At 39.1% G+C, this 16,269-nt stretch overlaps 1 protein-coding gene across 14 annotated transcripts in view; it reads left to right on the plus strand.

Annotated features, from left to right (window-relative positions):
- APBB2 (amyloid beta precursor protein binding family B member 2) overlaps positions 1 to 16,269 on the plus strand; it is a 157,819-nt gene that overhangs the window by 87,175 nt on the left and 54,375 nt on the right. For 9 of the 14 annotated variants that reach the window (XM_050973728.1, XM_050973729.1, XM_050973725.1 and 6 more), the window contains 4 exons: positions 9,481 to 9,689; positions 14,582 to 14,644; positions 15,094 to 15,179; positions 15,297 to 15,357. In XM_050973728.1, coding sequence (XP_050829685.1) covers positions 9,481 to 9,689; positions 14,582 to 14,644; positions 15,094 to 15,179; positions 15,297 to 15,357 — 419 coding nt within the window. The remainder of the gene's footprint in view (positions 1 to 9,480; positions 9,690 to 14,581; positions 14,645 to 15,093; positions 15,180 to 15,296; positions 15,358 to 16,269) is intronic. The other 5 variants (XM_030238883.2, XM_050973731.1, XM_030238884.2 and 2 more) reach the window with 3 other exon arrangements.

Genomic DNA, 16,269 nt, shown 5'->3' on the forward strand with positions numbered 1-16,269 from the left:
TGTTGTATATGAGGATTTGAAGTAGTAGGAGAGTAATATTAAAGGAACTTGTAAGAAATTGTTAAAATAGAGGTGGGTGTCTTTGTCCATTGAAGAAAAAGAGAAGGTGAAGGTTGTGCATTGAAAAACACTCTTGAAACTGTGTGTATCTTAATCCTGCAGGATCTATCTGCAGCCTTTTGTTTTTGCTCAGCAACAAAGGTGAATAGAAATCCAGAAAGGGTACTCTTTTCATCCTACATAACTGGTTTTCCAGCTTTCCAAAACCACCTGCAGTCCTCTGGCATGTTCACAAATTATAAGGTTTCCACTAAAGATCAGCTACTGTTTTAAGCTGGGGGAAAGGATAATTCTGTTACTTGTGCATCTTTTTTTTTTTTTTTTTTTTTTTTTTAACTGTTTCTTGCAACATGTGAGGACAATCAGCTGTTTGTGATGACAAACATCTGTGAGATTTTTTTAACACCAGAAGGTCTTCTCCACAGTGCTTATAGAGCTCAATGGCTTGCAGTTTATCATACACTGGAGATGTTGTTATTATTTTCGTGTGCTCTGGCATATTTTTATTCTTACCAAGCAAGTGTTTGTGTTTAGGGGTATTCGATTTCAGGGTTCACAATAAAAAAAATCTGAAGTTATGCTCTGGGCATATGCATCTTTAAGGGAACATTATCCTTGTTTTCAAAGCATCCATTTTGCTAATGGGCTTTGAGAGGAAGGTGGTACTAATTGCAAGTGAAACTGTGTTGTGGTTCTGTGGAATTTTAGAATTAATCCATTCATTTTTCTCTTTCAAATGCTGTCTGGCATAGGACTCTAGTTGTTGTGTACTGGGTTTGTTCCTGGCTACTGTTTGCTAACCTAGACTTCCCAGGGTGATTTAGGCCACAGGTTTTGGGGTTTTTTTTTTCTGAATTTTCTAATTCTTGCTAGTGCTTTTATCAGAGATACCATTTGTATCTCCTTAAATGCAGATTTTTAAGTCTAGCTTCAATTACATATATGAATCCACACAGTGAAAAAAACAGAATTTTAGTTCTGGAGTGCCGTGAAGTAGATATGAGAATGAAAATACTGGTATTTCTAATCCTAGATGATGCTTTCAAAGATGATTAACATCTTTGAGATTTCTTAATACCAGAAGGTATTTGGACAGTGTGACTGAAGATTTAATAGAAAATTGATATACCAATGTAGTGATGTGAAATACTTGAATAAACTGCAGGGCTAAGAGACCCCTGTGTGCTATCAGCATGCCTCCCTCTCCCATGGCAAGTGAAACACAGCCAGCTCCTCTGGGGCTTCCATCTGCTGTCAGAAGCCCCCATTCATGAAGCCTTCCTCTTGTAGATGCTGTACATTGCACTTCATGTCTGGCTCTGTGCATTGTGCAGGAAAAGACTTAGTTCAGCTGAAGCAAAATTACTTTTGAAAAGGTTAAAGTTATTTGGTTGTTAGCTTTATTTTTTTATAATAAGTCTCAAAGTTTGGGGCTGGGAGGTGAAGCTTGAGTTCACTGTCTTTCAAGCCCTCAGCATGGGTTGAGCTGCCCAAGGTGCCCAAGTTCCCCCTCAATGTCTCTCACTGCAGGCAGGCCGTGGGGCCAATGTGCTGCTTCCTAGGCTTGTGCAAAACTTCATGCTTATGCATCTCTAAGTGGATTTTCACCATAATAAATTTTCCCATCCCTTCAGTACTGTAGCAACATGAAATTAATTTGCAGATGGGGAAATATTAGGTCTTTGGCTTCTATACTGGAAAAAAACAGGAGCATTCTGTTTGCTCTCTAATGCACATTTCACTACAGCTTTAAATCCATTATATAGACTGTTAAAAGTCACATTCCAGCTTTTACTGATAGTACTAAATTGACCAATATTTGCCATACTAGAAAGAGCAGCCCATACTGCAGGATGGAAGGAGATTCTGATGTGTAGGCAGGCTGGAGCACAGTGGCAGATCTCTGTGCACGGTGTGTGTTTGGCTGGTGCTTGGTGCAGGGAGCCTGCACAGACCTGGAGTCTGGCCATGACTCCAGGGAGTTATTTAATGCATTTCAGACCTCTCCTACACCCCCCTGACTTTGTTTAAAACAGGGCTTGCACTCTCCTGCCTCACAAGGTTGGTGGGAAGATAAAGCAGTCATTTTCATGGCATCCTAGAGCCTCTGCTACAGTGTGTGAGCTGAAGGATGAGCAGAGCTTGCTTATGAGAGGGGAAATTACTGTTCTCACAAACTTAGCTTTTTTTTGTGAAGTAAAACATTTACTTTCAGACAGTAGATCCATTGTAATTCAGTTTTATGTTCTGTTTTCACTGAATCATCAAATTCAGAAAAAGGTTTTTCTAATGTATTTGCACAGTGCTCTAAATGAAGCTGTCAAGGAAAAGCAGATTTGGTCAAGCCACCAGTTGAATTGGATGTGTGTGCCATTGGGCAACTTCACTTGCTTTTAATTAGCCATTCATATGCACAGAACCACTAATGAGCATGTCCCTGAAATTTCTGATTATATCAATGTATCTATGCAGGATATTCTCCAGAGAAGTGCAGTCCTTTCTCTCCATTGACTCTGAAGTCAGTAGGCCTCTTATATTTTAGATGAAGAAAATTACCTTTGCCCAGTATCTGACTTATAATGCAAATATTTTTGTGCAGTTTCTTTTCTGAAATGGAGAAAAAAAATGGTGAGTGCTAGTCAGATTCTTTCTTCCATACTCTGTCTCACTACTTGTGTCATTCAGATTCAAGTGGCACCCACTCACATTGCCAATCCTCAACTTAAACTTTTGAGGAGACAATAGAAATAGAAGAAAGAGGATAGAAAGCTATTCCTCAGTTCAAACAAATGGGATTGAAAGTGGGGAGTCCAACCTTGCACTCTTCTTTGTACCAGGGATTAATGGCAGGTGTTTTGTTTTGTTCCTCTGTCTTTCATGGCTTGTATCAAGGTAAGAAGCACTAGCTACTAGCAGAAAGTGTAAGGGAGATGGAACCACTTGTGTCTACAGCCAGTCCCAGTAAAATGGAGAGTTACTGGCTGGGAGATGCTGAAATCCATTTGAAGCTTGCAAAACAAGAGTGTTGGTTGTAAGTAAAGCACTGTGGTGCAGGAGTTTCCTTTGTGGAGAGTGAAGCTGTTGAGGTGACCCTACTGCCATATGCCAGACATTGGCACACTGTCCCCTCCTGCTCTGCAGGCATCCTGTGTCTTGAGGTCAGAAGGACATCTGTGTTTAACTTGAATGCCTTTTGTGTCGGTGTTATAGACTGAACCTTTCTGTTTCCTGTGAAAATTCCTGACTATATTTGTTCATGGCCCAAAATTATTGGTTTGTCTATGGGTGGGTGGTTTGACACTAGCATACCAGTTCACTTTGAGAAGACAGGAGAATCAGACTCTTCATTTTGAGAGAAATACATAAGTCCAGAGCTGCTACCAATGTGATTTTCCCAGGTTTTCTACCAAATGCTTGGCTGCTGCTGTTGTGACAGATAAATTTGAAGGGAAGGAAGGCTGGACTCCATGCATGCACACATTGCTGCTGTGCTGGTCAGTGGGACAGTGTGTGCACAGGCTTTGCTCTGTCCGTCTAGCACTCCCTTGGGTGGGGTGGTCATTTAATTCTTCATCTTTAGACCAAACAAAACCCTGCTTCTGAAACAAGATGAAGTAGTTAAATATGTTATGAACCCAGAACATGAGATCATATGCTGCAGTTCTGCTGTGGGGAAAGGCATGGGAAGAAGAGAAACTATGAAAAAAAAAAATCATAAAGCAGACGCACATTGCTGCTGGGCTGGTTTAGCCCTGAAAACTGACTTGCAATACCATTTTTAGTACTTTGCTAATAATGATAACAAAAATACTCTTGAATAGCTCTTGATGAACTGTTTGCTGCTCTGAGTCCTTTGAGGTGAGGAGGCCCTTTGGGTCACAATCACACAATGCACGATCACAGTGGATTTAGACCAATTTAGAGGTACACAGTCTGCTGTGTTTTGGACTACTCTTTAAGTAAAAGCTTTTGCCATCTAGTGGAAGGAATAGAGAACTAATATTTCAAATAAGCTAGAAACTAAGTTATACTGGTTGTATTCTTTACTGTGAGGATGAGAGCACTGGAACAGGCTGCCCAGAGAGGCTGTGGAGTCTTCTTCTCTGGAGATATTCTAAACCCACCTGGGTGCAATCCTGTGTAACCTGCTCTAGGTGTACCTGCTTTAGCAGGGGGATTGGACAAGAGGATCTCCAGAAGTCTCTTCCAACCCCAGCCATTCTGTAATTCTGTGATATGCAAAAGTTATTTATGAGCAGTAGATCACTCATTAGAACAGTAGCAAATTATTCTGACTGCTTTGAAAATCAGTTGGTAGAAATCTTGTAAGGTATTGGTGCACATTTAAGTACCAAGTTGGTGGAAAGGGGATTCATTTATATGCTGCCCTCAATTGTTTGGGACTCTTTTTCATTCCACCCCAGATGGTACCTTCTTATTTTTTCCTGGATCTTAGGTTGGCCAATATGCTTTGAATTCTGTTGTGGCTTGTTTCCTCCCACCAGTGAGATGGGGAAGAGAACTGGAAGAGCAAAAATGAGAAGAAGTCATGACTGCTGCTCTTCCCATCAACTCCTGTAAACACCAGCTGTGGTGCTGGCTTCTCACAGCTTCACTTCTGCCCCTCAGACTGTATTGCCCCTGAGAAGACAACTTGGAGAGTCCCAAAATTCTCCCATTTAAGCAGGACAGCAAGTATCATCCATCACCCTCATCCATGGCTGCCATCAACAGTTCTTCAGAGCCCCTCTGCTGAAGTCATCTGCCCTTGCTTTCTTTGGTAGTTGTGCTAGTATTGGGTCCTTATATCAGCACCTTGGGCTCTGGTCATTGAAAGGGAAAATAAGCCAAGACAGCAAAACAAGTCAGTTTAGTTGTGGTCTCTGGATTTTTTTCCTGAATGTTGACATATCTACTTTCCTCTCTCCTCTCCTTTAGATTAGTCATCTCTGCCTGAATGCTTCTGCTTGTAGTAACTCATTTATACAGCCAGACAAAGATTGCATCTCATGAAAAAGAAAAATAGTACAGGCAATTCATCCCAAACTTTCTTAGGATTTTTACAGTCAGTCTTTTCTGATTATGGCTGATTTTACAGTTGATCAAAACAGCAAATCATTTTGGCACAGATAGAGTTTGGTTACATGTATGCCTGTAAATCCCACATTTCAGCATGTTTTCCTGGAAAGTGTTAAGAGAATCTTCCTCTCCCCAAGTGCATGTGACTGGTGGCTGGTTCAGCAATTCGGCAAGGAGGATGACAGGGTTGCCATGACAACCAGTTACATGCTGTGAGCAAAAATGGTGACAAATGACCAGCTTCTGGCTGGTTATCACCCCTTGTTGAGTAACGTTCCCCAAATTAGACAGACATGTCTGATTTATGATTATTTGACCTGTTGACTTGTATTTTTGCTGCATTTGTTGCTGAGATAGCATTCATGCTTCTTGTAGTGGTGCTTAGGTGAGGCTGCCTGCTGGCCATCATTGGTGTGAATCATGTGAGTAGGTGAAGCTACTGATTTTGCTGTAGTGCATAAAAAGTGAGAAGTTATCCTTGGAGACTTCTTTTCATTAAAACCAAACAATTTAAACTTGCACATTGACCCCACTGCAGGAAATAGATGGGATAAAAATGTACATGATCTATGTTCTTTCTATTGTGCTATTGAATGGAGAGTGCTCCTTGCATTTCACTTGCCCTCAGTCATTAATACAAAGTCTCCTTCTCCCTTCAGTGCCTGACTTGATCATCAGTGTGTGTATGGGGTGGGGAGAATAGGCCTCCCTTAGAATGAAATCCTGGACCTGCTGAAGTCATTGGCATCTCTTCAAAAAGGCTGAGTTTCTGTGGCCTTCTTTTCCTTTAGTTGTGCTTTTATTTAGATACAGAAGACTGAAGTAAAACATTTTCATTTCAAGATTTTGGTACTTCAGGGAAAATAAAACAACAACTTTCTCCCACCTCTTTCCTTTTATAAAAACCTTTTTATCCTCCTGTCTTCCCAGTTCTTTGTTGTGCTTCCCCTTGGTTGCCTAGAGGGACAGGATCTGTAATACACATGTGGTATGGTGGGCCAGCTCTTCATCATGCTTCAGCCCACCTATGAAGACAGACATCAGATGTAAAGCTAGTGGTTTCCCAAACACTAGGACAACATGTTGGATGCTGTTGCTGGCCCATTCTCTGCAATTTTTGACATAGGAAGCTCTGGTGCAGATTTCTGATTACAAATAAGGTGCTTTTCAGTTTGAATTCTTCATTTATGTTTTGCATCCGCTGCTGGAAAGTGAGCAATGGGAGGGCCAGAGATTCAGAAGTGACTTCAGAGATTTATTATTGGCCAGATTTTTTTTTTACATTTGGAAAACCCTGAAAGTGTTCTTCTTTGTACTAAAATGCTTCAAGCCTGCACAATGAGCACTCCTTTTCAGTTATTTTTTTTACTGTGGAAGTAAAAACTGGCAATCAGTCTTGATCAAATCCGGTGTTGGGATGGTGTCCCTTTTCTTCAGAGGATCTTAACAGAAGAAAAATTGTTTCAAAATCATCATAAGAATTGAGGTAGCTAAGCTAGAAATACAAAACAAAAAAGTGATACCTCATCTTTATCTCTGTACAGTGTGGGTATTTTATTACTTAGCCTATTTAGATAGTGTAGATCAAGTGTTTGCCAGTATTGTTGAGCCTTGCAGACAAGCAGTCTCACTTGGGCATTCTGCTCCCATGCAGTGAAATAAGCTCTCTTTAAGCTAGAAAGACTGACTGAAAGTCTAGTGCTTCCACTAACTCCAGCAGAGCTGCATTTGCATTAGCCAGAGGCTGTGCACTCACATCTGCTGCATTGCTTCCAAGGAGACAAAATGAGATACTTCTGTTGAAACAAATCCCTGGAAAAGCAGAGCATGATGCTTTGAATGATGCAATGGTACCTCTCAGATTTCCCTGAATATATTTTCTGTCATAGTATGACTCTACCTTGCTGCTGTCTCCCAATTTTCAAAAAATGTGGTTTTAGCATGTGAACAGTTAAAATTGTCCTGTGGCATAGGAGCTATTACTGTACTGCACCTCCCAGGAATAGAACTTGCAGCACTCTGGTAACTCTGTACAGCATTTTTACAGTCTCTCTTTTGAAGTCATATATGCTGCCAAACTCAAGCCCTTTGGGGCCGCCTTTCCTCTTACTCAAGAGTACTCTTTTTGTCCATAAATTAGTGTCCTTGCCATGCTGATTGGTGGGATTCATTTTCACCTGAAGAAGAGATGCATTTGTAAAATACAAGCCTGTTTTTCTAAGTGCAGCTCCCAGTTCAATACAAAATTTATTGTGTTAGACATGTTGCCTTACTTAAGAGTATTTTCTTCAGGAAGGCAGTTTACTTGGCCTAAGTAGAGAGGCACCATCTCTTTGTCTCCACACCTTGCTTGTCATCACCACAAAGTTCTCTTGGAAGTGGAGACAACACCCAGCTGCTGTGCAATGAAAATTACACCTTTTGAAATGCCATGTCATTAAATGGGGTCTTTAAAATTCAGATGGAAATTATTTTACTACCTGCAATTCCCCATTCAAACAGAGTAAAGCCACTGATGTCCTGATATCCTGTAGTAGGTCTCTGATACCTCAAGCACATTTCTGTCTTGTTAGATTTTGTATGTTGATGCTTACTTTGTTGTCTTTCTTTGTGCTGGTATCTCTAGTGACGCCACATTGCCTCTGACCTGCACACTGAGTGCTTTCATCTGTTAGAGCAGCCAGTGCACCAGGGAGGCTCTCCAGGTCATGCTGGTAGGAAACCCCAGCCTGTGGAAAGGTTATCCCAGCAGTCTGCCATTCTGCAGCATGGGCTGGGACACACATAGGTTTGTTTGGGGTTTTTTTTCAAGCAGGTTTGCATAGCAAACATGAGGCTGGTGTTTCAGGATGAACACAACCTCTGGTGCTGTTGTGTTCAGCCATGTTTATCAGATGGTCTGAGGCCAGTCCCTTTGCCTGAGGAGCACCTGCACACAAGCACAAATCAGCCATTTGGTGTGGGAAGTGCTGCTCTTTGGAAGTCCTGAGCTATGTTAATTGAAAATTAATCTAATTCCCATTTTATTTCTCAATATATGAAAACATATTTAGGTGTATTTATTTTTGCTAATGGATAAATTTTCAAAATAAATTAGTACTATTCAGCTAGGTGGTATTTTCTTATCCCAGATATTTTACATTATTTCCTTCCAACTGTTTGTTCACATATGACATAATTTCTTGTCTTGTAACTAATTGTTGCAGACATGTTCTTGGTTTAAGTCGCTGGGTTAAAAATTTTATTTCTGCTGTGAGTTTTGTCTGCTTTTACTTCAAAGTCATTCCTGTTTAGGTCTTTCTGGTGCTGCATGTCATTGCAACAATAAATAACAGGGTGTTGGTTTCTCTGCATCTTTGGTTGATTAGTTTGAAATTAGCAGTTTAATGCAACCATAGCTTAACACTTTGCACCCTGTATGTTTGAGTAGCTGTGTATACATCCATAGGTATGCATAGCAAGGATAGAAGCTGTGCCTAAACTTTTAACTTAGACTGGACTTGCAGATGTTGCACACATACCTCATTGTGATGTTTAGATATTTGATCTCATTACTTCTTGCATGATGTGGCCCACATTGTGGAAAGTGTTTTGCATTTATTTGCCTTTTATGTGCTTGAGAAGAGTGCAGTCAATTTATTCAGCTGGGAAACCAAAGTGGGCAAGGTTGAAGATGAAGAGGCTTTAAAACATATAAGACCTTAGAGTTAGGAACTACATGCTTGAATGCCATAGAGCCCACAAGAGGAGACATTTAAAAGCAAATGTTTAGAATTCTTGTAAACTTCTGGAACTGATTATGGTAATGTTGCTGATTTGGGGTTTGGGTCATGGGTGAGGTTTTTTATTACATTTGAGTGTAATGGTATCATCTAGCATCTTCTGCAGAACTTGCTTAGATTAGTCCTCAAATGGTAAATTAGGAATTTACCATTAATTTAAGAACTTTTAAAGTGGCTATGGGGGAGAAATAGTCTGGTTTGTACCTTGGAGTGTAAGAGTTATTTCAAGTTATCATGACATTTGTATGTCTGTTTATGTATATGTGCATAAATTTGGGTAACAGAAATGAGAGAGGCTCAGAAAAAAACAACCATAATAAAACACCTAGTAGAAGCCTTGAAGGATAGACTAACACAGAACTTTTAATTCCAAAAAGGGATTAAGAGCAGCAGTATAACAAGAGGTTATTCATCTATCCTGTTACATTGAGCCTCCATAATTTGATATGTTTTTCTGGTATTCATTTGCCCAGGAACTGTAAAACAACACTTGCAGGTGTGCAGGCCCATGGAAGAACTGTTTGTGTTATTGTGTGATTTTTTTTTTTCCTGTTCTCAGCAGATATATGGAGTGATCATTCATTTCAGACAGACCCAGACTTACCACCTGGTTGGAAAAAAATAAATGACATTGCTGGGATCTACTACTGGCACATACCAACAGGAACAACTCAATGGCAGCGTCCCGTGTCCATCCCAACAGATCTCCAGGGCTCACGAAAAGGATCGCTTGGTTCCATTACTCCATCTCCTACTCCAGAAACTGAGGTAACCTGCTGTGTCTTCTTGTGGGCTACATACTGTAAGGAAAATTGAAATAACTTCTTGAACTTGCAGGTTTAGCTGACAGCTAAGCTGGCCTGATAATGTCCTAAAGTGTAGCTACTTGTTGCTAATACCTCGTAAGTATCTATTCTCTGTATTCATTTTATAAAGGTGGTGCCTGATGAAACACCCTAAACTTTGGATGTGTAGGATGAAATCAGACATATCCCTGATAAACTGGACAGGCAGCCTGATGAGTGTGAAACTTTGGCAGTTCTGAAGCATTGCTGCATTATGTGGATACAGGATACATACAATTTTTGCACATGATAGAAGACTTCTGGCTGGACCCTTTGCTTGCACCTTCTTTTTGGCTCATTTGGTAGGAGTATCACAAAAGACATGAGTCTTCATTTGAGACACTAGTTCCTTTACAGGGTAGTTTCTACTGAATAAACATGAAGTGTTCTCAGGTGTCTCTGTACATCCTCCAGTACCAAGTATCTATCAGTGTTGCAATCAGGCTTTCACTAGAAACAGAGAGATGGACTCTGTCCTCCACATGTGCTGAAAGAGCAGTACCTGGTACTGCCTTTTAAAATAATGCTTTCATGCACAATCCAAGGGTTGGTTTGGTGTCATGTAAGTAGAAAAACAAAATCAATTCTCATAAAGAAGAGTATGCTTCAAAAAATACAATCACTTTGTTTGAGTATGCTGGGAAGACTTCTGTGGAATTAAATACTAATATAAGATAATGTTGGTTTAAAATTATTTTTATATGGAATTTTCAGAAAAATGTCCTCAGCTCTGTCAAGGGAAGTCTTTGTACTGGCTCCAAGTTTTGGATCAGGCAACCCCTAAGGGTTTGATTTTTGGTTTTTAATTCATTTAGAGAGAACATTTTTTGATTTCGTTCATATATGCATCAAACTAACTTACATGGAAGCTAAGAGGAGTTAAGGACATTCAAATATGTATTACCATCTTGACCCTAAAACTTTTATCCTGTATAGGCTTAAATACATACAGTCTTGTTCATTATTTTAGAAAGGTCGTTCCCACATGTTCATAAATGCTCCTCATAAGGTCTGCAAACTTGACCACAACATTTCAGTAATGGTTTACATCTGTCAAGCTCTCATACTGTGCACCAGGCATGCTGGAAATAATTTCTGAGAGGATTCTTGGTGAAAGAACTGTAACTTACAATTCTGATAGAAAACAAAAAAATAAATCAGAAATGCTGAATGTAAAGGGCTGCACAAGCTTCTAGTATAAATTCCTGTAATATAACTTTACTCTTATTATTTTTCTAACTCTAGAAGGTAGAGAATGGGACCTTAATTAATAAATTAGAGATGGTTTTCACAAAAACCCAGAAATCAGTATGGTTGGTAAACTGCAGAAGAAAAAAAAAAGTATTTTCATTTGAAGTATTTTTCTACTTCTGTTTACAATGTCTTTACAATTAAAGTTCAGACCAGCTGGTAATGTATTACGTGTATTTTAACCTTTCATGATTGTTTGCTTTAAATGAAATTTCATTTGTGATTATGAATAATAATCATTAATTCTGAATAGCATCACCAGAGTACAAAATCTATGAAATATAATAACATAGATTTTAGTACAGTATAGATGTATTAAGTAAGACATATACATATTGTAGGCTCACCTAAATTTTGATATGGCAGTTGTAATTCAGCAAGGAATTTGTTCCAGCAAAGACTTATGCATAGACAGTTCTATGGCAGCACCAAGATCATGTGCTGTGCTGTAAAAGGTGATACAGAAATAAGCACTTCCCCAAAATTCATATTAGTATGATATCATGTAGTTGTTTTAATTGTAGATATAGGCAAAACTATTTGCTTTTTGTCAGTTTCTGCATTTATTGATCAGCATCCTAGGGTTATTGAAGCACTACTGGCTTTTTGACTCAGTGATCTTTAAGATAGCATTCCAGTCCAGTCCCAGCAGTCTTGGAGTATGGGAGCTCAAAACAAGAGCATGAATGGGGCTCAGGATTTTGTCCACTTCCAAATACTACAGAGAAACAGCTACAGAGGCTCCAGGCATGGCTGGAGTTATGGTGGGAAATGTTAGAAGAAGTCTTGCATTTCTTGAAACCACAGATGCCAAGCTTCTATAAAAGGAAGTGGAGGAAGAATCCTTTGTGATTCAGCTGGTTCTGAACAGAACCCCAGTGCAGAGCAGTAAGAGAGAAACATGTCATAGTGTGTGTTTGAGATAGGAGTAATGGAATAATCTGACAGTGTCAGCTATCATGAATTTTTGGGTTTTAGTCTCTCTGCAGTTGGTACATGCCAGCACTGTATCATCTCCAAGTCACTGGCAGGCAATATTTGTTTCAATTCCTGTTCCCTGCACTGCTGCATGCCCAAGTGCTCCTCCTTTCCCTCCCTGGGAATGAATAATACAAGTGTCTGTGATAAGGTCAGCCTGACACTTCACAGAAGATTGGGAATTCAGTCTAGGCTGGGGCTCCCAAATGCCTCAATCCCAGCACTACCACTGACAGCATCACTTGTGGTGGAGAGCTTCCACCTCCAAGCTGAACCTGTGAGTGAGCTGTGTACTGCTGGTTCCCTCATTACTGCTGGAAGCCTGTGCTTCAAGAGAATGTGTTTTGAGAGGGCTGTTTTAGCTCATTCCCCATGCTGGGTTTGTATTGCTTCATTCTGAAAAGGTTTTAGGCAGATAAAAGAGTATAATCTAGGATTGAGGACTGGCATGGATGGTATTTCATATTCAACCAATTGGCTTCTCTGAGTCCATAAAAATACCTTATCTAAGTTACATTTGTCTGTGAAGCATCATGTGCCAGTCTTGAAATGAGTTCATTTGGGCTCTTTCAGGTTATGAGTTTGTCAAACAAACATATAGAAACACCGTTTTCCCCACCCCCCCCAGTAAGACCTTTTTGCCCTTTGTCTTGTTTCCTCCTTTTTTTCCTTGATTTTATTTTGTGTCCCTGTCTCTTAAATAATGTAATATACAGAAGCTTTGCTTCATTTGGTAGAATGTGGCTCACAGCTGAGGGCAGTCAACAAAGAACAGATCAATTCAGCCATTTTTATGTTGTAGCTTACTCTGGATATTTAGCATAAAGAAAAACAGTTATTACTGTTGAACAGAGAATTTTAAAAAAATGGTAGGGAGGAATGATGCTGTTGTGCAAAGAAATGGCAAAATGTTTTAAAAAGAAAAATAATGCAAAAATGTCTTACTTTTACATGAAGTGCAAGGCAATTTTTCTTTCACAAGATAATCAGTAAATTTCAATCCAAAGCAATTATGGGTTAAGCATTATGCAAAAATCCTGCTGATTTAACAAAAATGCTAATAAATGCCAAATATGAATAACCTGTAACATTCCTTCCCTTCCTCCCCCTCAAAAGCATGAAAATGTATTTTGGTTTTACACAGCTGTTTAAATTTGACTTCATTTAAGATCCCTCTTTTCTCTTGTATGTTGTCAAATTACTTCCTTTTTGAAGCCTTGTCTTTTGTAACATTCTTTTCCAAATTTTAGAAATTTTTCTGCCTCTTTCCCATTTCCTGTGCAGAGAAAAAACTGTAGTGTTTAAGTTTCAATAAAAGCTTCTTTGAGGTCATAGGAGAATTTGGTGATGGAAGTTGTGTCTTCTTATAGCCTAACTTATCCCAGGTCTTGAACACCTCTAGAGGTTCTTCTGTAGGTAACTGGTAATTAAAGAGAAGGGGCTTGGGAGGAAAAGGTAACAACTCAATTTATTCAAAGGCACATTAGGAAAGGTTACTCCTGGGAGTTGTTTCTCACAAAATAATTCCTCCAGTGGGGATATACTGAGAATGCTCCTGGGGTAAGAAGCCCACCCTACTGATGAATACTTTGGGCCATATTAGTGGGTACCACTTTACCTTGGGGCTGAGCTGGACAGCCCAGCAGAGCTCATCTCAGAAGGGGAGTTAATTTCAGGATTTCTTGATTTGGTGAAGCTATAAAGAAGTGGCTCTGGGTCTCCCAGCAATCAAATCTCCTGGCTTTTATTGAAGACTGTGGGAATTCTCTCCAGGTGAGACAGAGGAGAGAGGCACTCCAACATCAGCTGTTCTTCTCAAGCTTTACAGAAAAGCCTGAACCTTGGGTTGTTTAGTGCTAGACACACTGCTGCTTGCTTGATTGTACCACTGAACACCTCTGAAAATCTTTGAGAAACTTGAATGGAAAAGGAGAGGGTGGGTGCTTTGTTTGGTTTGGGGTTGTTTTTTAAAAAAGCTGGTAGACATTTCAAAACTGCTTTTTCAGCAAGAAATCTCTGCATTCCTTACTAATTGTTCTTCCCTTCTTGCCCTCTTCTTGTGCTTTCTCTCTAGAAATATTTGATTTTTACCTTGTGTGTATCTTACCCTTGTATATAATTTTTTTATGTTTCAGTATTTCTAGTTCCAGTACCATTAGGGTCTTTTGACAAAAGTTCCAATCAAATGGAAATCCTAATGTTTCCCCTTAATTGCTGTTGATCAAAGGCTGTAGCAGCTGTGGCCAACATTCATATTCAGATTCATTTGCTTGCTTTTAAGATCATAGTTAAAGAGTAATTTCATTGTCTGTTCCTAATTTATATTAACTTTCCTTGTTTCAATCATTTGTTTTGGTAAGTAACTGTTAGAGGCATGTCTTCTCTCCCCTTCCCTCCAAATGCCATGCTATAGTGGAGTAAGTAGTTGAAGTTTGAGGTGATCTGTTCCCTAACCCATCCTGTAAATATCAATGCTAACAACAGTGTCTTGTGTTTTTTTTTTCTTTTTCTTTTTCTTTTTTTCTTTTTCTTTTTTTTTTTTTTTAATCAATGTGCTTCTTCCTGTGTGAATAATTATGTGTCTAGAAACAGCCATGGAGTGATTTTGCTGTACTGAATGGGGGAAAGATTAATAGTGACATTTGGAAGGCAAGTATATTGTCAGATTTTAGAACCTTTACTACTACTACCGTTGTTTTTTTGCATGGCAGTGGCTGTTTTCCCCTTTTATTTTTCCATGAATGTCATTCATAACCTAGGCCAAAGTGAATGGGGGTACTGCTAGGGATGTCTAGCTCACAAACATGCTGCCTTTTCTATCTTTCCACTTGGAATTGATTCAGTCTAAACTAGCAGGGCAACTGCCATGATGTAACAAGTAAGATGCCTGCACTGAATGAAATGCAGCTTGAGAAATATATATATATATATATTTATCTCTATATATGCATGCCTCTTTTCAACTTCAGCCAGAAATACTATCGCTTCTTTGCAGGGAGGATTTAATTTCCCTTTGAGATAAGAAATAACATGATGGTATACTTAATACTATTATAATAGTATTAAAACTATACTAATTGCATTGCCTCTATCTCTAGGACCTGCATGCAGCCACTGTGAACCCAGACCCAAGTCTGAAGGAGTTTGAAGGAGCAACTTTACGCTATGCCTCTTTAAAGCTCAGGTACAATGATTTCAGAAGTCTCAGTGGCTCTCAGACCAGCTCTGTTTTGTGTTGTGCTGTAATTTTCATATGATTTTAAGACTGATTTTGTTTTGGTTTGGTTTTTTTATGTCACAGAAATGGTCCACAATCTGATGATGATGATTCTAGTAGCATCAACAGTGATCCAGAAGCCAAGGTCGGTATGAAGATCCACAGTGGTATAACAATTAAAAATCTAGCAGTTGTAGGCATAGACTTACAAGGTGCAGAATGTCTCCTAAGTTTTGAAATTAAGTGTACCCCTCCTCTTGGCACAATGTGGATTGACCATGCAAGACTAATTCTATCAAAGGAGTTTGCAGATCTAAAGCTTCATTCTGCTGGGTCAGGAAAGTGTGACTTATTTTGAAATCATGTAAGCCAGGAGACTGGATTTTAGAGCTCAGGATTCCACTGTTCCTCAGTAATAACTGTCCTCTTGCACAACTGAGTGAGTGTCTGTCTGAGAGAGGGCTCTGGTTTTTATTACCTCCAGATAGCTTCCAGGGGCATTCATTCAGTGACAGAATTTGCTCTTTATTTTCAAGTTTGTCCCTTTTTAAAGTATTCTTCCTTTTTAATGTGTCTGCTTCAACTTACCCCTACTAACAAGGAAGTTACCTTTTGGAATAAGAAACTTCATTTTTTAGAAGAAAAAATGCAACCTACTTTGAGAATGCACTTCATAGTGAAAAATTAGACCATTATGTGACAAAGCACCATAATTAAAGCTTTTACTGTTAGAATCTAAAGGTTTTGAGAAGAAAAAAGCAGCAGAAAGTTTTTTATGATTACATATCTATCTCCAGATTTGCCTTGTTGATAGTTTTGCCTTTTGCTTGCATCCATTATTAAGGTTATATATGAATCTATATAATTGAAAATACAAGTAATTTAAATAAGTATTTTGGCTGTGCCATACAGCTGCAGCAACCGATAGGATCTGAAGCTACTTATTTGCAGGACCAAATATATATGGTACAGAGTTGATAGTTTTAATAGCAATAATGATACATTTTAAGAGAGAAAACAGACTGATCATGGCACTTAATTTTCTTTGTCATCTTGA

This window comes from Serinus canaria, chromosome 4 (assembly GCF_022539315.1).
Source record: "Serinus canaria isolate serCan28SL12 chromosome 4, serCan2020, whole genome shotgun sequence".
In the NCBI taxonomy this organism is placed as follows: domain Eukaryota; kingdom Metazoa; phylum Chordata; class Aves; order Passeriformes; family Fringillidae; genus Serinus; species Serinus canaria.